This window comes from Dipodomys spectabilis, unplaced genomic scaffold (assembly GCF_019054845.1).
Source record: "Dipodomys spectabilis isolate Male_0828 unplaced genomic scaffold, ASM1905484v1 ptg000089l, whole genome shotgun sequence".
Classification (NCBI taxonomy): domain Eukaryota; kingdom Metazoa; phylum Chordata; class Mammalia; order Rodentia; family Heteromyidae; genus Dipodomys; species Dipodomys spectabilis.
Genome location: NW_024870766.1, coordinates 3,492,766 through 3,512,670, shown reverse-complemented (window position 1 = coordinate 3,512,670; position 19,905 = coordinate 3,492,766). Strand labels below are relative to the sequence as shown.

At 40.2% G+C, this 19,905-nt stretch overlaps 3 protein-coding genes across 12 annotated transcripts in view; 1 reads left to right on the top strand and 2 right to left on the bottom strand.

Moving 5' to 3' along the window:
- The window catches only part of Pex1 (peroxisomal biogenesis factor 1), a 38,061-nt gene extending 36,934 nt beyond the window's left edge, over window positions 1-1,127 (bottom strand). For both annotated transcript variants that reach the window (XM_042684711.1, XM_042684712.1), the window contains exon 1: window positions 889-1,127. In XM_042684711.1, coding sequence (XP_042540645.1) covers window positions 889-1,023 — 135 coding nt within the window. In that variant the 5' untranslated portion in view covers window positions 1,024-1,127. The remainder of the gene's footprint in view (window positions 1-888) is intronic.
- A 250-nt stretch (window positions 1,128-1,377) lies between these two features.
- Rbm48 (RNA binding motif protein 48) overlaps window positions 1,378-19,905 on the top strand; it is a 25,555-nt gene continuing 7,027 nt past the window's right edge. For 2 of the 7 annotated variants that reach the window (XM_042684536.1, XM_042684537.1), the window contains exons 1-6: window positions 1,378-1,507; window positions 2,345-2,535; window positions 5,506-5,651; window positions 7,486-8,048; window positions 12,107-12,207; window positions 12,870-12,871. In XM_042684536.1, the coding sequence (XP_042540470.1) occupies window positions 1,397-1,507; window positions 2,345-2,535; window positions 5,506-5,651; window positions 7,486-8,048; window positions 12,107-12,193 (1,098 nt within the window). In that variant the 5' untranslated portion in view covers window positions 1,378-1,396 and the 3' untranslated portion in view covers window positions 12,194-12,207; window positions 12,870-12,871. Of the gene's footprint in view, window positions 1,508-2,344; window positions 2,536-5,505; window positions 5,652-7,485; window positions 8,049-12,106; window positions 13,122-16,239; window positions 17,015-19,905 lie in introns of those variants that run through there. The other 5 variants (XM_042684539.1, XM_042684535.1, XM_042684538.1 and 2 more) reach the window with 5 other exon arrangements.
- The window catches only part of LOC122111812 (EF-hand calcium-binding domain-containing protein 1-like), a 9,782-nt gene continuing 2,607 nt past the window's right edge, over window positions 12,731-19,905 (bottom strand). Inside the window, exons 2-6 of one of the 3 annotated variants that reach the window (XM_042684544.1) lie at window positions 18,025-18,177; window positions 17,009-17,113; window positions 14,479-14,630; window positions 13,527-13,631; window positions 12,731-12,821 (exon numbers count right to left, since the gene is read on the bottom strand). In XM_042684544.1, coding sequence (XP_042540478.1) covers window positions 12,765-12,821; window positions 13,527-13,631; window positions 14,479-14,630; window positions 17,009-17,113; window positions 18,025-18,177 — 572 coding nt within the window. In that variant the 3' untranslated portion in view covers window positions 12,731-12,764. Of the gene's footprint in view, window positions 12,822-13,192; window positions 13,632-14,478; window positions 14,631-17,008; window positions 17,114-18,024; window positions 18,178-19,905 lie in introns of those variants that run through there. The other 2 variants (XM_042684542.1, XM_042684545.1) reach the window with 2 other exon arrangements.

Here is a 19,905-nt window from a genome sequence, read left to right as displayed (position 1 = left end):
TGGATTTGAAAGCATCTCTCACAGAGCTGATAACTTGACAGCGACTGACTCTCTCCATTCATTAAGAAAGCCGATTAAGGCTCACTGGTAAAAATAAATAAATTAATAATAACAAGAATTGAAGCATTCTGTTGAATTCACTGTATTTTTAAAGGCAGACAAAAATAAAAATTAATAACTATAGTTACAGAGAAATAGCTCAAGAGGAGAAAGGTAGACTATTTGAAATCGTGGCAAACAAGTCTTTCTTGCACGAACCTGTGGTTTGGTAACATGCATCTAGGATTTAGATTTCAGATAGTCTAATCCCCCTCCCCTCCCCGGCCCTGCCGTGTGCACACTCAAACTCCTGACACTATTTTCCGGGATGACACTACCAAGGCTGCATCTCCCCCCGAGACTGGGGCGGTGCGACGCCTCCGCCACCGCGTCCTGAAGGGTGGCGCTCCACACCAGTGCAGGAGATCCGCGTTCGCTCCGCGGGAGACCGCACGGGCGTCCGGCACGCCCGCAGCCCGCGGGCCAGCAGCCAGTACCTTCACCTTCGGGGCGCGGCTCTCGGCCCAGTCCCCGCTAACACTCGGGAACCTCGGCACCCCAACGCTGGCCCTTGGAAACAGTTTCAGAACGGTAAACACAGGAACAAATGGACGCGTGGTCAGGAGCTTTCTTCCAACTGGAGTGAGCGCAGAGTGCGACAGCACCAGCGTGGTTGAAGTCTAGTCTAACTAAGAGCAATCGCTGCACGGCCAGGGGCGATGTAGGCGTGCGCAGACACCGCCCCGCGCCCGGACCCGGGTCCCCAGGACCCCTCGGCGGCCGGGTCCGACCGCGGCGGGGCCGGCCCCACTCCGGGCGCCGCCCGGGGTCCCGCAGCCCGCGCTCTACCTGCAGCAGGTGCAGCTGGGCCACGAGGCGCCGCGGCAGATGGAGGAAGCAGTCGCGAGCGTTGGTGAAGGCCACGGTCGCCGCCGCCCCGTCAGCTCCCGCTCCCGCACCCGCGAGGCGGTCGCCGCCCCACATCTTCCCCAGGCGCCGCTCCGGTCAGCCCACTCAGCCTCGGTGTCTGATCCCTACCCCGGCCGGGCAGGCCGAGGGCGTCGGAGCCCGAGAAGATCGATCGGCCCCGCCCCCTCTCCCTCGGCGCTCCTCGCCTGCGAAGGCAGAGACAAGCGAGGTTCGCTCACGCTCGGGTTCTCTCCTCCTTGCCGCCAGGGGGCGGTAACTCCCTCGTCACAGTCTCATTCTCCGGAAACGATGGTCGATGCTTAAAAAAAAAAAAAAAAGTTCCTCCAGCCAATCCTAGCACGCCTCGATCCATCTCGCTCTCTTATTGGATAATGGGAGCGCAGGAAAACGGAAGTCTCTCTCCCCCGCGAGTAGGAAAACAGGCAAGATGGCGTCGAGTGATGGCAAGCTCGGGAGTTTGTTAGAACACCACGTCCAAAGGGCCGTGTGCGACACGCGGGCCAAATATCGGGAGGGCCGACGACCTCGCGCTGTCAAGGTAAAGTGATTTCAGCTTCACTCGCGGCCGTCGATCGCTTTGCCTGGGCTCTAGTCCTCCTAGCCAGCCTCACTAAGTGAAGACACGGCCAGGCTGCTGTCAGCGCTCGCTCTCGGGACGGGCGGCTTGGGAAACCCAGGCTCTGGTACCAAAGGTTATCACTGCTCCTTTGGTTAACTTCCAGAAAGCCACTCCGTGGGAACTGAGCTTTGTTTTAGTATTTGCTACGTGACAGCCACTTAGTATTCGTTGTATGATTATGCCCAGCAACTTATGTCCAGCCAAATTTTGTGGGGATCATTTTTATCTATCTATCTATCTATCTACCTACCTACCTACCTACCTACCTACCTACCTACCTACCTACCTATCTATCTAATTGGCCTGGATGGTGTGTATATGCTTTATTTAGAAACTCTCACAGTTTTGGATTTTTTTTTGGTAGTGGGGCTTGAACTCGGGGCCTTGGTGCTGTCCCTGAGCTCTTTAGCTCAAGGCTAGCGTTCAACCACTTTGAGCCTCAGCGTCACTTCCGGTTTTTGAGCGGTTAATTGGAGATTAGAGTCTCACGGGGACTTTTCTGCCCGAGCTACCTTGGAACCACGATCCTCATATCTCAGCCTCCTGAATAGCTAGGATTACAGGCGTGAGCTACTTGCGCCCAGCTGGAATGTTCTTTATGCAGAGAATGGCATATTAAAAATGGTGTTTTTTTTTTTTGTCTTGTTGTAGATCAAGTTGACAAAGCCCTGAAGCCCTGTGTCTTTAAAGAAAGAGCAGATTTGTTTTAGGCTTATATGTGAAATAAGTTTAACAAGCCCCCACTCCCTTTTTTAGGTGTATACAATCAATTTGGAATCTCGTTACTTAATAATACAAGGAGTTCCTGCAGTGGGAGCCATGAAGGAATTAGTTGAGCGATTTGCTCTATATGGTGCTATCGAAGAATATAATGCTCTTGATGAATACCCAGCGGAAGACTTTACAGAAGTTTATCTTATTAAGTTTATGAATTTGCAGAGTGCAAGGTACTGTGTTAGTTAAGCAGTATCTCTTTTCCTTTAATGATATGACTATCATTTTGGCTGCAACCCTGATCATGCCTGAATTACTCAAAACTTAATATGGCTCTATGTTCTTTTCATCTTCCTATCTCCTGTATTTTCTTCTTTTTTTTTTTTTTTCTGTGCTAGGGATTCACCTTCATAGCATATGAAGTTAGTAGTAAAGACCACTAAGCCATATAACCAGCTTTTCCTTCAGTCTTTTCAAAGCCTACCCTTACCCAGAGTACTATTTCCATTACATCGTTCCCATGCTTAACTGTGTAGACTAGAGTGGCTTTGAACTCATTGTGGGCTAGGCTGGTCCTTCTGTCTCAGCCTCTCCAGTGCTGGAATTACAGGTGTGTACCAATATAAATTTCTTTCTTGTGTAGTGTGGTAGATTAAAAATGGGATTTGAAGTAAATTTTCCCATTTTATTGCTTACTAACTTCAACTTTTTTTAATCCTGTTAAGCCTTTTTTTTTAAGCCTAGTATTTAAAAGACCTGTATCTTGATGTTGTACGAAGTTGTAAAGGCTTAGAATAGTCCTTCTGTTCAGAGTAGAGAGAATAACAGCACTTTCAGAGGATAACAGCACTTTCAGTTCTTATGCTTCTATGTGAATTAACCCAAATTTTACCACACTTCTATATGTCATACACCTAATATTGCAATGAGGCTTAAGTAAACAATGACTTTACTTGGTTTTATGTTAATCCTTTTCTCATTGCTAATCTTGTCTAAAGCCTGTCTTTTCCTGGCTGTTGGTATTTAAAAATTTTATTTCTTTTTTATTTTTTCTGTGGTGCCATAGTAGCACCCATAGAATGCCTCAAAAGATTTCATGGGAGCTAGGTGCTGGTGGCTGGTTTGTCACCACACCCAGTTTCCCACTCAGGTATAACTAGCAACCTACTTTATTCATAGCCTCCTGGATTTAATGTTAATGACATCTAAAAGATGCCCTCACAGACACATTTAGACATGTTTTCTAAACGTGAGTACCACAGTCTTGACAAGTTAATACACGAAATTAACCATCCCCTTACTCTATCATGCTTGACAGATGGAACTTGTTTCCCAGCCAAATTTAAGTTCAGGGGTCTGTCTGTATTTAGTGGGCCTGTGTAGAATAAATTGTAACCACTTTTTTTTTCTATAGGAATTTATTCTGCAGATAAAGACAGTTGTCTCCTTTCCTTCAGGTGAATGCCATTTGAGCAAGAGGAGGATCGTAGAGTAGGACCTTTGCTCAAAGAATGTAATTTAAAAAATTGTACCTTTAAATTTAATTGTACCTTTAATTGTAATTAAATTGTACCTTTAAATTTCATCTTGGTATTCCCTGTTGTGTAACACATGTTTTCTATCATTGTGGTATATAGAAAAAATTTTTTACTGTAAGCAAAATGGAATTAGGAAGGCATACAATTCCAAAGACTTTTGGAATTCGAATGACTTTGGGCTATGGACTCTTTAAAAAATTGGAGGCTGAGAAAAGAGGATCGAAGTTCAAAGCCAGCATGGGCAGAAAAGTCTGTGAGACTTTTATCTCTATTAACCACTAGAAAACCAGAAGTAGATCTATATATAGCTTAAAGTTATAGAGCCCTATCCTCGAGCAGAAAAGCTCAGAGAGCACCCAAGCCCTGAGTTCAGGCCCTAGAACCCCCCCCCCACCTCTGTCAAAAAAAAGGCTTTCATAGGGTTATATGTAGTTCTTAATATGTTATATAATGCTCTTAATATGTAATCTCATTTTTGTAACCACATTTTGCTCTTAAAAAAAAGCATATTCTGCCGGGCGCTGGTGGCTCACGCCTGTAATCCTAGCTACTCAGGAGGCTGAGATCTGAGGATCACAGTTCAAAGCCAGCCCGGGCAGGAAAGACTGTGAGACTCCTATCTCCAATAAACCACCACAAAACCGGAAGTGGCACTGTAGCTCAAGTGGTAGAGTGCTCGCCTTGAGCTGAAGAGCTGAAGGACAGCGCCCAGGCCCAGAGTTCAAGCCCCACGACCAGCCAAAAAAAAAAAAAAAAAAAGCATATTCTCAACGCTGGGAAGGTGGTTTGGTGGTAGAGTGCTTGCTTCCCATGCATGAGGCCCTGGGTTCAATTCCTCAGCACCACATAAGCTGAAAAAGCCAGAAGTGGAGCTGTGGCTCAAGTGGTAGAGCGCTAGCCTTGAGCTGAAGAGTTGGGGGACAGCGCCCAGGCCCAGAGTTCAAGCCCCACAACCAAAAAAAAAAAAAAAAGCATATTCTCTAGAGATTTTGTAATTCACACAGCACCTAATATAATAGACTATTTAAATATAGTCTGGATCCTACCTCCATAAATGTGTATATAAACTAGCCAGATTGTATAATGTGTTTCTGTTTTGTCACAGAACTGTTGTGAGATGTTAAACACATGACATTACCTGGGGCAAGGTATAAAATTCAGTAAGCATTTGGTTTTTTTTGTGAGCCCTACTGAAAAAGCTAAATCGAGTATAAACTAACTCATTTGACAAACACAAAACCCATGTGACTTAATACAAAGAAAAACTCTACATCTTGAGCAAGGTTTCTGCCTCAGGCTAACCAGCTGAGCTCCAAGTTAGTTGAAAGGAAATGGTATATGTATGAATGGCTTCACTCAAAAACTTAACAGGAGAGGAAAGAGATCAGTAAGCCAATGTCATCGACAAACAAAACATCTTAATTCTCAGTCCACTATGAGTGTGTATGATACATATAAATACACTATGAATTTGGGGAAAATATATGCATACATACCTACATAATATTTGTATGTATTATAAGTGTACTAAATATATATATATATATATGTATATATGTATAAACCTGGACTTTTCTCCATGTATCAATGTAGTATATACGAGGTAAGCTTTAATTCTAAGTAACTCTATATTAATGAACCATGTTAACATATATTTCCGTTTAGGATAGCCAAGAAAAAAATGGATGAACAAAGTTTCTTTGGTGGATTGCTTCATGTATGCTATGCTCCAGAATTTGAGACAGTTGAAGAAACTAGAAAGAAATTAGAAGAAAGGCAGGCTTATATAACAAGAGCTACTAAAACTAAAGGTATGGAACGCCTACTATTAATACTTCCCATGTGTCAGGTAGTCCGCTAGGTGTGCCATGTTGGAGTTGGTCTAGTGGGAGGAGAAGCAAGTAATTATCACGTTAGTAACTAAGCCACAAGTTTTGTGCAGCATTGTATTTTAAACTAAAGTGGACAGGGAGAGATATTAGTTCATAGAAGATTTTCTATAGGATATCAGAAGTGATTGAATTTTAGTAATTATTACCCAGAAGGTTCTCTACTTCTGGGGATGGAAGAGATAGGAAAGTGAGTCAGGCAAGTTACCAATTAATTAACATCACAACCCAGGCAGTGTTGAAATAGCAAGAGGGCCAAACAAGCATCATGCGTGATTAATCAAAACACAAAGGTTTTAGTGAAAGATAAGATTAAAAAGTAGGCAAGAAGTGAATCATAAGGGCCTTGTTTCCCATGCCAAGGAATTGAGTGTTTGACCTAAAAGCAGCCAGCAGGAAGACTTGCGTGTCTATATTGTATTTTACTAAAATAAAGCAGGGATTAAAACCTACCTTTGTAGAAGCCTAGCATTACCTTCATTCTCTTTCCCTTTCACCTTAGACCTTTTCATCATGCCCCTCCCCTCCAAATTAGATTTGAATACTGCTTCATCTTTAATGACAGCATGATATTGCTTTTTAAACTGTGGCTTGATTGGTCCTGGATACTTCATTTGAGCTGCTTTTCACCTGCAAAATTCTAGCATTTCCATTACATATAATCTCACTTTAGAAATATATACAGAATTTACAAAGGTAGACTTTAAAATGTACCTCCCAAATATTAACCCCAACAGTTAGTAAGTATCACATAGTCAATTTCATGCTTGCCACACTTCCTACACCTCACTCTGGTATTATGGTTAATTTTGGAAGGAGAGAATAGGCAGGAGTCATGTATAGGCTCTAAAATACGGGTCCAATACAATATTGTTTGCTTTAATCTTTTCCCTTTTTTTTTTTTTTTACCCTATTGGTGGTGCTTGGTTTTGAACTCTAGATCTCATTCTTGTTGAGTAGGTACTCTATTACTTGAGCCATTTCACCAATACAACTTTAATAACTAAAACACAAATTAAGTGACATGATCTATTCTTGTAGTAGTGTATTCGCAAGCTATAAAAATAGAAGCTTTCTAGGGCTGGGAAGGTGGCTCAGTGGTAGAGTGCTTGCTTTGCATGCATGAGGCCCTGGGTTCGATTCCTCAGCACCACATAAGCAAAAAGAAAACAGCTGGAAGTGGCGCTATGGCTCAAGTGGTAGAGTGCTAGCCTTGAGCTGAAGAGCTGAGGGACAGCACCCAGGCCCAGAGTTCAGGCCCCATGACCGGACCCCCCCCCCCAAAAAAAAAAAGCTTTCTACATTAGGACATAGAAAATTCTCTTAAGATCTATCGTTAAGTAGAAAACGAAAAGATTCAGAGAAAATGCAATGGTTAATTTTAGAGTGAGGATACAAAGAGGGATTCATGGGAGGAGTAAAATACACAAATAAAGAAGAGTGAACTTGTAATGATGGGAGCAAGGGAAAAGTGATAGTGGGCACAGTGTCCCTTTGTATCCTTTTAAAAGCACTTAACCATATTAATGCATTGTTGAAAGGGGTAAGTAACATTGATCAAGATATATTGTGCTCATAAATTGCTTTGTTAAATGGCAAATACTTTATACAGCTAATTAAAGATAATTTTAAAAAATAAAAATTTTGGAGTAAAATTTGTTAACCTTTTAAGGTTTTTAAAAATTATATGATTCTTAATGATGACAACAACTCATGACCCATTTGTTTCCCTTTCCTTCGACTTTTAAATACAAAGACTATTACAAGTCAAAGAGGAAAGTGATTCCAGAACGTAAGCACAAAGATTTTAGATTAGACTGCCACTCAGATAGATCTGGATTTGGTGCAGCTTCTTTGAAGACTTCTGGGAACTCAACTACTTGTCTTCCTTATTCTTGTGAATTGCCTTTATGTTATTTTGCCTCAAAATGTACCTGTTCATCTGGGGAGCACATGGACAGACCATCAAATTCCTACAAGGATGATAGTAACCATAATGAAACTGTGAAGCATTGTAATCATACTAACTCTTCACAGAAAGTGCCATTAAACACTTTTAAGAATCCAGTACCTTGCTTGAATGCACAAAAAGACCTTATTTCATCAGAGGCAGTTGACAGATTTATGCCTAGAACAACACAACTACAGGAACGGAAAAGAAGAAGAGAAGATGACCGTAAACTTGGAACTTTGCTTGAAACAAGCACAAGCAGTAATGAGGTTATAATTGGACCTAAATTACCAGACATACCTAAAGTGGATTTGCAGGATGACTCCTTGAATACAACGGCAAACTTAATTCGGAATAAACTTAAAGAGGTAAGATTAAATGGAGGCATGGCTCAACTTATAGAATGCCAGGTTTGAGTGAAAAAGCTAAGAGAGAGCTCCCTTGTATATGAGTTCAAGTCTTAGTATTGGTACCCCTCAGTCCCCCAAAAAGGTAATAAAGATAAGTGACAAAAGAGGGAAGATACTTTTTATTTATTATTTTTATTTTTGTTTTTTGTTGGTGATGGGGCCTGAACTCTGTGCCTGGGCACTGTCCCTCAGCTCTTCAGCACAAGGCTAGTACTTTACCTGAGCCACAGCACCACTTCTGGCTTTTTCTGCTTATGTGATGCTGAGGAATCGAACCCAGGGCCTCATGAATGCAAGGCAATCACTGTACTACTGAGTCACCTTCCCAGCCCCTGGAAGATAATTTTTAAAAACTTTTAAGAGTACAGTTTAATTATAGAAGGAAGATTATTTGTGATAACTATAAAATTGTAGTTAATTTTTTTTCCATTTTCAGGTATTTTTTTCTTCTGGTGGTCCTGGGGTTTGAACTCAGGGCCTAGTGTTTATATAAGTATAGGTACTCTACTACCTGAGCCACATAATCATTCTTCATTAAAAATTTTTTTTGGGGGGGGGGGAGGGGGGGGTCCGGTCATGGGGCCTGAACTCTGGGCCTGGGCGCTGTTCTTCAGCTCTTCAGCTCAAGGCTAGCGCTCTACCACTTGAGCCACAGTGCCACTTCCAGCTTTTTTTCTTTTTGCTTATGTGGTGCTGGGGAATCAAACCCAGGGCCTCATGCATGCAAGACAAGCACTCTACCACTGAGCTACCTTCCCAGCCCTTCATTTAAATTTTTTTTTTTTTGGGTCCGGTTGTGGAGCCTGAACTCTGGGCCTGGGTGCTGTCCCTCAGCTCTTCAGCTCTTCAGCTCAAGGCTAGTGCTCTACCACTTGAGCCACAGCGCCGCTTCCGGCTTTTTTTCTTTTTGCTTATGTGGTGCTGGGGAATCGAACCCAGGGCCTCATGCATGCAAGGCAAGCGCTCTACCACTGAGCCACCTTCCCAGCTCCATCATTTATTTAAAAATATATTTTCTTTATATTTTTTTCCTATAGTTCTTAAGTGAATTTGATTAACATTTATTGTGACAGTAATTGCTTTCAATGATGAATCTGATGTGTTTTTTATCACTGTAGATAACAAAATACTAAAGCAATGTTTTCAGTTAAATCAGTCTGATAGTGGATTCTAGCCCTCCTCTTTTTTTTTTCCTCAAAGCTCCTTAGGTGGTTCTTATATAAACTAAAACTGAGAAAGAAAGCTAGTATAAGTTATGTCTCTTCAGAGTTATTATAGATAAAGTTAAAATGCTTATTTTGCTTCTATGATATATCCACAGACAAAAGTGAGATTGGTTTGTTTATTTAGCATTGCTAGGAATCAAACTTAGGGGCTTGTGCATGTTAGGCAAGTACCTACATCGCTAGTCCAGAAGATGAGGTTTCTAAAGATTGGGTCTTAGATTGCTACATTGTTCTGTTCTTTTTTTAAAAATATCGTCACATGAGCCGGGCGCTGGTGGCTCACGTCTCTAATCCTAGCTACTCAGGAGGCTGAGATCTGAGGATCACAGTTCAAAGCCAGCCCGGGCAGGAAAGACTGTGAGACTCCTATCTCCAATAAACCACCACAAAACCGGAAGTGGCGCTGTAGCTCAAGTGGTAGAGTGCTCGCCTTGAGCTGAAGAGCTGAGGGACAGCGCCCAGGCCCAGAGTTCAAGCCCCATCACCGACAAAAAAAAAAAAAATATCGTCACATGATAGTTTTTATATTACTTACATAATCATTTCCTAAACACAAATAGGAAACAACATTTGGATTATCTTTTGAAAGAAAATTTTTTTGTTGGGTGGAGAAAATAGACCATTTTAGATATCTTTTTTTTGTTGGTTTTTTTTCCCACCCTTGGTCTTGGGGCTTAAACTCAGCCTTGCCCTGTCTCTGAGCTTTTGTGCTCAAAGCTAGTGCTCTACTGTTTTGAGCCACAGAGACACTTCTGGTTTACTGGTGATTAATTGAAGGTAAGAGTCTCACAGCCTTTCCTGCCTGGGCTAGCTTTGAACTGTTACGCTTTTTTCAGCCTCCTGAGTAGCTAAGAGTATAGGCATGAGCCACCAGTACCTGACTAGATATCTGTTTTTTTTTTTGTGTGTGTGTCAGTCCTGGGCACTATCCCTGAGCTTTTGTACCCAAGACTAGTGAGTTACCACTTGAGCCACAGCTCCACTTTTGGCTTTTTGGTGGTTAGTTGGAGAGCCTTATGGATTTTCCTGCCCTAGCTAGCTTTGAACTGTATTTTCAGATCTCAATCTGCTAACTATTACAGGTATAAGCCACCAGTGCCAAGTCTCCTTCACATAGGTTCTTTTATTTAAAAACTGTTTTGTGGCTAAGGGATGGATTATTTAATAAAAGTAAAACTCAGTTGGCATGGATTTTATGATTAAGGCTTTCTGAGTTTTTCAGTTCCTGTTTACACATTGCTTCCTTCAGATACAGCTAAACCAAGTAGAGATATAACTAACTATACCTGTGTCTCAGCCAGAGCTGACTGTATTTTCAGAGTAAAGTCAGAATTCTAGAATAATGAAACAGTACCAAAGAGAAATAGTACAATTTACAATTTCTAATACTTTTCTATTTTAAATAAAGACTATCTTACTCTGCTTTGACTTATTCCCACTTTTTCTTATGATGTTTTGGCATTTTTTTCCCTTAGAAACTCAGGGAGTATACAGTTTTCTGCTCATTTCTCCAAGTTTTTAGTCTCTTCAAACAAACATGTCTCTATCAAATATAAGTGAGTCAAAAATGAAAAAACAGCCTGGTGCCAGTGGCTCACACCCATAAATCCTAGCTACTCACGAGGCTGAGAGCTAGAGAATTATGATTTGAAGCTAGTCTAGATGGGAAAGTCCTTAAGATTCCACTTCCAAAAACAGGACTGGAGGCATGGCTCAAATGGTAGTATACCAGCTGTGGGCAAGAAAGCCAAGCAAACTTAAGGCCTGAGTTCTGGGGGGAAGAGGGGACGGAGGGGAAATGCAAAACTAAAATACTACTCTGAATCCATAAAATAACAAGTTATCTTAGTTCTACAAGACAGTGCTGTAGGACAGTAGATATTCGTTGTTCTTCAGTGTTTGAGCTCAAACCTGGGGCCTTAGACCTGCGATGGAGTGTAACCCACCCTTAGCCCTCTCTGTATTTTTTTTTTATCTTGGTAAATATCTTTAGAAATTTTGTTTGTTCCAATGTATGGACAGAAACAACTTCACTGTGTACTTCTGTCATAGGATATTACTTTAACTTCATCTATTCTTATCTCAAAAGTAATGGCAATGCTGTGCACTGGTAGCTTACACCTGTAATCCTAGCTACTCAAGAAACTGAGATCTGAGGATTACGGTTCAAAGACAGCCCTGGCAAGGGATTGCAAGAGACTCTTATCTCCAATAAACTACTCAAAAAGCCGGAAGTAGCGCTATGGCTCAAGTGGCAGCGTGCTAGAGCAAAAGAAGCTCAGGGACAGCTCTCCCAGGCAGAGTTCAAACCCCAGGACTGGCAAAAAAAACTAATGGCAGTGATTGAATTTTTACATGCATATTCTTGGGCTTTTTTGTTTGTTTTTTGGGGTTTTGGAGGATTTTTTTTACTGCTGGGATTTAAACTCAGGGCCTTGTACTTAGTAAAAAACTGCTCTATCACTTCAGCCATCTCTTAGCCTTTTTTTTTTGGTTTATTTTTCAGATAGAGTCAGTTTTGCCTGTGGCAGCCTGACTGCCATCTTCCTTCTTATGCCTCCTGCGTAGTTGTGATTGTAAGCACGCACCTCCACATCCAGCATGGTTTTTTTGAGACTTGGTCTCGCTAACCGTTTTGTTTGGGCTGGTCTTTCACTCCTGATCTTCACTTCCTAAGTAGCTGAGATTAGAGGCATGAGCTTCATGCCTGGCTATAGCCTTCTTCTTCTAGTAATTTATTTAATCTTGTCCAATAAGAACTAACTTTTAGTGATTCTTTTTTTTAACTAGGTAATTTCATCTGTACCAAAGCCTTCAGATGACAAGTTGGAACATTCATGCCCAAGTCGTCCATTAAAACAAAGAAGAAGAATATAGATTGCCATTAACAAGTTGGTATTTTCCAAAGAGAAATTTTTTTCTTTTTTAAAATTTCTGTTATTCCCCTTCACTGAGCTCATGTCTACAGTGCTCACTCAGGAGGTCAAGGTCTGAAGCCAGCCCAGCCAGACAATCTCTGAGGCACTGATGTACAGTTGACCAGCATAAAGCTGGAAGTGGAGGTATGGTTCAAGTGGTAGAGCACCAGCCATGAGTGAAAGAGTTAAGCAACAGTGAGATGCCCTGAGTTAAAACTCCAGTACGGACACATACCAAAAAACAGGTTTTTTCCTTTGGTGGTGCTGGTGTTTAGACTCAGGGTCTCGTGCTTGCCAGATAGGCTCTCTACTGCTCAGCCATGCCTCGATAACCCAACTGCTATTTTAAAATGTACATTATGTAATTTAATTCATATTGTTTCTCTAATATTACAGTTTCATTGAGGAACTTTTCTTGTTAATATAGCATTGTTTCATATCACAATAACTGCAACTTGAAGCGAATATAAAAGTTTTCAAAGATACATAACCAGGATCTGTTTCTAATTTTAATGTAAGTATTGAGCAATTCACGTTTGAAAAGTCATGATGTTTCTGAATGCCAAGGCTTCAAAATGAAGACAATTCTGTAAAGTAAGAAAATTAATAAGCTATTAGAACCAAGTTAAAATTAGAAGTTTACATACTTTTGTTAACTTTTAGGAAAAATTTACTTGATTTATAGCAGTTGAAAAACCAGTTTGGGAAATTCTCACTTCTGCAATTTTTTAATATCACTTTTTTGAATATCACTTTTTTCCATGTTGAAGAAAAGTAGAGCTAATCAAAGAAAGGACGTTTTGCAAGCCCAATCATGAAGCTAATCATTTCAACTCAGAGTCACATATGAAAAGCCTCATGAGCACAAATAAAACACTATAAAACTGTCGGTGTCTAGGAGTTTTGAAAGCCTTTTTATTTTTATTATTTGACAACAGTTGGGTTGAAAGAGGTGAGGATTCTAGCAATTTATAGTTGGTTCTAGCTGAATCTACTCTTTTCTCAATGTTTTATCACTGAATAAAGTCAGTATATTCTGGGTTTAGTTTGAGAAAATATTTCCATTGTGTTTAAAATGAATTGCAAGTCTAAAATGCTTACAAGGTCAAAGTCTTTAGTCACTGAACTAGTCAATAGTTCTTTGTAGGGCCCCAAACTGGGTTGAGGAGGCTGATTCCTTTATAATTGCCTAAACTTCAGTAATAAGCTACCTATAAAGTCTAACAAGTATTATTCGCTGGCTCTTTAAAGTTTCCCTTGACCAGTTTGGGCTTTTGATACTTGTACTCTACCTTTGCTTCCGGTAAACATGGGCCAAACACCTCCAACAGAAGTGTGTCTTTTCTCACTGCTCTCTCAAAGTCTGCAAAAGATATCTTGCCATCATTGTCATAATCCTAAGAAGGAAGATAATTTCTTGATAAGTAATGGTCTCTTTTTTACTATCAGCTATCAAAAATAGCTGTCTAGACTTAAGGTGTTATCAAATAAAGCAGCATTCAATGTTAACAGGAGTTGGATCATGCCTCCCTATAAATTAATGGTTTATTGATAGTAAAATATTTGAAAACAATAATCTAACATTTATTTTCTATAATGATTAATGGCCCAGCCATTCACTAAATATTTATTGGCATACACTTTCAACAGGACTCTTCTAGGTAATGGATAAGACAGAGAACAAATACAAACTGACTTAAGAGTTACATTCATTATGAAGGAAAATAAATAATTTTTCTTTAGCTCTATGCAACCTATATTTGATTGAATATAATGCAATACAGCTTTTAGTTTTTCCTTTTTTTCTGTTTGTGCTATACTAGGGTTGAATTTGGGGCCCAGATACTGTCCCTTAGCTTTTTTTTTTTTTTTTGGTCCGGTCGTGGGGCCTGAACTCTGGGCCTGGGCGCTGTCCCTCAGCTCTTCAGCTCAAGACTAGCGCTCTACCACTTGAGACACAGCACCACTTCCGGCTTTTTTCTTATGTGGTGCTGAGGAAAATCGAACCCAGGGCCTCAGAGCCTCAGGCATGCAAGGCAAGCGCTCTACCACTGAGCCACCTTCCCAGCCCTCCCTTAGCTTTTTTATTTAAGGCTGACACTTTACTACTTGAGCCATAGTTCCATTTGTAGGTTTTGCTGCTTAATTGAGAGATAAGAGTCTTACAGCCCAGGTTGGTTTCAAACCATGGTCTTTAGATCTCAGCCTCCTGAGTAGGAGTGCCCAGCAGTTTTTCATTCTTACCATTTTCTTCAGTGTTAGATCTACTAACTCGCTTATTCCTTCATCACTCTCTTCTTCAGGTGACTGTTGGTATAGACTGTTCTTCAACATGTCAAATATTTCTTCTTGAGAAATATAACCATCTCCATTCAAATAATAAACTTCAAAACAGACTTGAAAGCAAAAGAAGTTTTAAAATGTGAATAAGAATAGTTAAAATATTATTAATCTTCTGGTTATTTCAACATTAGATACTAATATGTAAAGACAAATTTTCTATTACACATATAATTACTAATCTCAATTTACTATATAGTTGAAAGATTTTAGGATAGTAGGTTCAGTCATTACCTTGATCTGCTCTTTTGCAGTCCCAAATTATCAAATATCTCCTCCCCAGAGTGACTTCCATGCCTTGCTTCTCCCTGTGTCCCACACAAGAGTTCACTCAATTGATCCCACCAATGACTTTACTCAGGTCCAGGGGGAGGTACAGAATTGTAGGAATTTTCAGTCTGTAGTCTAGTCAAATGTTTTGGCAAAAATAATAGCACTGAGATTTTTTTTTTTCTTTTTTGTCCGTCATTGGTCTTGAACTCTGGGCCTGGGTGCTGTCCCTCAGCTCAACAGCTCAAGACTAGTGCTCTACCACTTGAGCCACAACACCATTTCTAGTTTTCTGATCGTTTATTAGAGTTTCACAGCCTTTCCTGCCTGGACTGGCTTTGAACCACAATCCCCAGATCTCAGCCTCCTGAGTAGCTAGAATTACAGGCGTGAGCCACCGGTGCCCGGCCAGAAAACTTTTAGAGTACCAGATTAGCTGTATTAGTTAAATTTCTTCAATCTATAACATACATATGAGTTTCATTCTGAAGAAAGTATTTTCCCCTGAATTAATTTATCTTTAAATGTATAGGAAACATTTTAAGAAGTAGGATTTGAATACAGAAGTTTTTTAATAGTGTGATAGTTTAGTCATGTACAGTTGCATTTGGTGTAATAGTCATTTTCACCAATTACTAGTATTAAAAGGATTTATATCCCTAAAGCTTAGCTTTTCACTTCTCAGTGAGATTTTTGTAAAAGAATACTACAAGGCCAGTAGTATATAACTTAGGCTTGCCTAACAAGTATGAGGTTCTAGGTTCTATCCCTACCCCTACAAAACTATATAGAACAGCCACCACTATCACCACCACCACAAAAACACTGAACCAGGTTTAAGTGGTAATTAGAGAGTGTTAGCAATGGAAGCATGACATTGATCAAGATACATTGTACTTACAAATAGATACTGTTGAATTGAAGGCTTTTGTATAACTACTTAAAGATAGTTTAACAAATCACAAATGCCAGATTTGGTGATTTTTAGATATAACTTTTAAAATGTATTAATTTAGAGATCTTTTCAATATCTCAGCCAAATCAAGTGAAGAACAAGGGATAAAAATATGCTTATTTGGGGCTGGGAAGGTGGCTCAGTAGTAGAGCGCTTGCCTTGCATGCCTGAGGCCCTAGGTTCGATTCCTCAGGACCACATAAGCAAAAAGAAAAAAGCCGGAAGTGGTGCTGTGTCTCAAGTGGTAGAGCGCTAGCATTGAGCTGAAGAGCTGAGGGACAGCGCCCAGGTCCCAGAGTTCAGGCCTCACGACCAGACCCTCCCCCCCCCCCCCAAAAAAAAATTCTGCAATCTTTGCTAAAGAAGTTAGACATTAATTAGACATTAAACAGTTTGTTTCCCTGAAAATTGATATTTGAAATTATTTGTATTATTTCCAGAATTCTTGAAAGAATCCAAAGAGTAACCAGAAGAACCCAGAGAACACCAGAAGAGTAAAACATCATCCCACTGGGACAAATCAGCGCTTAGTATTAGACAAAATTGTAAATTGGGAGGTCATTGTCTTTGGCATTCCCAAGGAGTGGGCTCCATTGTAGCACACTTCCCTTTGAACTTAGATTACCTTCATCTTTCTCTCCTCAGTGATCTGTAACAACTCCCAACATTGTGAGTTTCAACATCAGGTGGTTAGTGTGTGTTTAATCTGGTTCTGTGTCAACCCCTCACACATTTTCTTTGGTGGAATGACAAAGGATGGCCCCAAAGGATTTGCACAGTTGCAAATCAGGCCCTGTTTCATGCTGAGCCCAGAAGGCAGCCTTAGAAACTAACCTTGCCAGCTGATCAGAGTTGATACAAGCCTGACCCTGAACTGCTATTAGTCTGGACCATAATCCAAAGACATTCTAATGAGGGCCATTCTGCTGACACTTGATTATTAAAGGAAAAAACTGTGAAGGCAATGATTTGGGGCCATAGGGCTAGGGACTCTCCCATGACCTTATAATTAGGGCACTTTTGCTTTTCTCTTTTCTTTTCCTTTCCTTCCTTCCCTCTTTTTCTTCTCTCTCTATCTCTCTCCCTCCCTATCTCTCTCTTTCTGCTATCATGAACCCCTTATTTGCAAGGCTGTTACAGTGATTTCATATTTTTAAATACTTAAACCTACAGAATTGGCAATATGTGTCACTAAACCAGTAACCTTACACTTGAGCTTTTCTTCAAAAGTCCCTCGAAGAAACACTGATAATCCTTTAATCCATTCTATTACATTGATGAAATTATCACTGTCTTTGTCAAATGCAAAAAACACTAAAAGAAAAAAATGTGTTTTTAAGTGTATTATAATTATTTTTTGATTCAACAATACATATATATAAATATTGTACACTTTAAAGATCTGATCCTGGAAATGAATAATTTTCTATTTTAAATATTATTTTTTCTTTGATATTCCCAGAGTCAATGAGTTATCCTTTTTTTTTTTTTTTTTTTTTTGGTTAGTCGTGGGGCCTGAACTCTGGGCTTGGGTGCTGTCCCTCAGCTCTTCAGCTCAAGGCTAGCACTCTACCATTTGAGCCACAGCTCCACTTCTGGCTTTTTTCACTTACGTGGTGCTGGAGAATCGAACCCAGGGCCTCACTGAGCCATCTTCCCAGTCCCGAGTTATCATTTTTATACTGACAATTTTCCATTTTTTGAAGAAAAAGTCCAGTAATAACAAACATGTCTAAAGTATGTAATTCTAAAGTTACCATGATTTTTCGTGTGTGTGTGTGTGTGTGTGTGTGTGTGTGCGTGTGTGCGTGTGTGCGCATGCGCGTGTGTGTGCGCCTGGATGGGACCTTAAACTCAAGTCTTCTAGTATTGCTTGACTTTTTTGCTCTAAGCAGGCACTCTTATCACTTGAACCACACCTCCAGTTAGATCTCAGCCTCCTAAGTAGCTAGGATCAAAGTATAAGCCAAAAGCTGCTTACCTTAAAAAAATTGAGTTCATTAGTGATTTCTCAGAGCTATATAGTTATATGAAATTCTGAGTTTGTGTTAAAAATCATCCTCATAATCAAACTTGTTTGGAATGCTAGCTACACTTAGAATTTTACCTTTCTAGTTTTTTAATTAAAATAAATCAGTCTTTGATGACAACTGAATACACACACATGCACACATGTATACAGTTTGCATCTCAGATTGGCATATTTAAATCTTACTATTCCTTACCTCTGTTCATCAACATATCATCAGTCATTCCAAATATGCTGTACAGGATCCCTCGAAATGTGTTACGATCTAACCCCTTATCAAATCTTCCACCACTTCTTTCCACCAAGCTTTGAAAAAGATTTATGAGACAATGTACCTCACTTTTTTTGACTGAAAAAAATGAAAAGACAAAAAAATGTTAATTGAGTTATTCAGTTATAGTTTACTAAGCAGCTTTTTTGTTCTTATGATGTCAGGTGGCCTGGGCCTAATGTAACCATCCCTTCCCCCTAACCTCCCAAAAAATGATAAGGACTTTTTTCTTAGGAGTTTATGTAATTAAGGTAGGTTTAACTCACAAGTCTTATACAGCAGTATATAACTGCAAAATTATGTAAGAATTCATACTCCTCCCATAGACATGTAAAGGAGGAAAATGTGCAGTGGGAAAGAGGAGCTGGCTGTCTTCATGGGAAAAGTTGACTTTGAAGTAGCATTAATTTAGGTATGGAATGGAGCATTCTAAGGACAGTACACAATGTGAGTTAAAGAAACAGGCAGAATCAGATGCTGAAGACACCTTATTGGTGTCATGGCAAACTGGCAAGAAGTGAAAATTGAGGTAGAAGAGGAAAAGGGTGTCGTGTTTATTATTCAGGAACAATGTATCTCATGACATCATCTTTTAGACTGCTTATGAGAATCAACCCTCTTTCCACTGTTCCACATTTGTCAAATATGCAGGTTTGTAGGACATGCCTCAGGTTTGTTAAATCATAATTGCTAAGTCAGTGGTCCCAGGGATTAGTGTGTACGTGCCTGGGTTCATACATATACATGTGTTTGTCCTTTATACAACTCAGAGCCTTGCTTGGGCTTGCTCAGCTGTCATGCTACCAACTTGAGCCACACCTCCACCTCAGCTTTTTGCTGGTGTTGGAGATAATCCAGGGTACTTTCCTGCATGGTCTGGTTTCAAACTGTGATCATTCAGATCTGTCTCCTGAATAGTTGACATTACAGGCAGGAGCCCATGGTGCCTGCTCAAAAGGTATTGGTTTAGCATGTTTAAAACAAACTCAGTATCCAAGAGTGTCTAGCACACTGGTAGGCTCTTAATGTTTTTGTCAACCACTTGTGAATTGAAGTACTTGTCAGATTTAGAGGACTGTAATTGGAGAAGTTAAGGAATATGTTTGACGAGAGTCATTTCCAGATGTCAAAGTAACCAGTTAAGTAATGTGAAATGACTCAATCATTTCTAAATGCCCCATTTTCAGTGATTTTACCTGTAGTAAAAAATTTGAATTTCCAGAGACAATACAACTGGGATGGTATTTTTGACACAATCATTTCATTGATTCTGATGATGTAGATATTCCTATACTTCAAGCAAGAGTGTATGCCAACACTGACAACTTTGTGCATCAGTGCACACTGAAGTTCAAAAATTAAGTCAGTAACAGAGGAACATTAAAACACAGGTCTTGTAAGAATGCATAGCTTGCTCACCATTAAGTGAGCCATGAGATCAACACCTTCTGAAATCACATTGTTTTTGATCTGTTGTCTACTTTCCTAGCCACTACCCATGTATGTGACTGATACCCCCGCCCCCATTTACCCCCAAACTGGCTAGTGAGACCAAAAAAATGGAGTTTTAAAGTCAGTTGTAGCTAATAGCTAATGTCTTAAGATGTGGAGGCTCATGGTTGGAAGCCAGCCCAGGCAGAGAAGTCCGAGACTCTTCAAAATAACTAGAAAACATGTAAGCTGGAGTCGTGGCTCAAATGAGCCATGGCTTAACTTGGCTCAGCCAAATGGAGGACCCAAGTTCAAACTATAGTACCACCATAAAAATCAACTCTACAATGACTCTTAGGTAACAGCTATACTCTG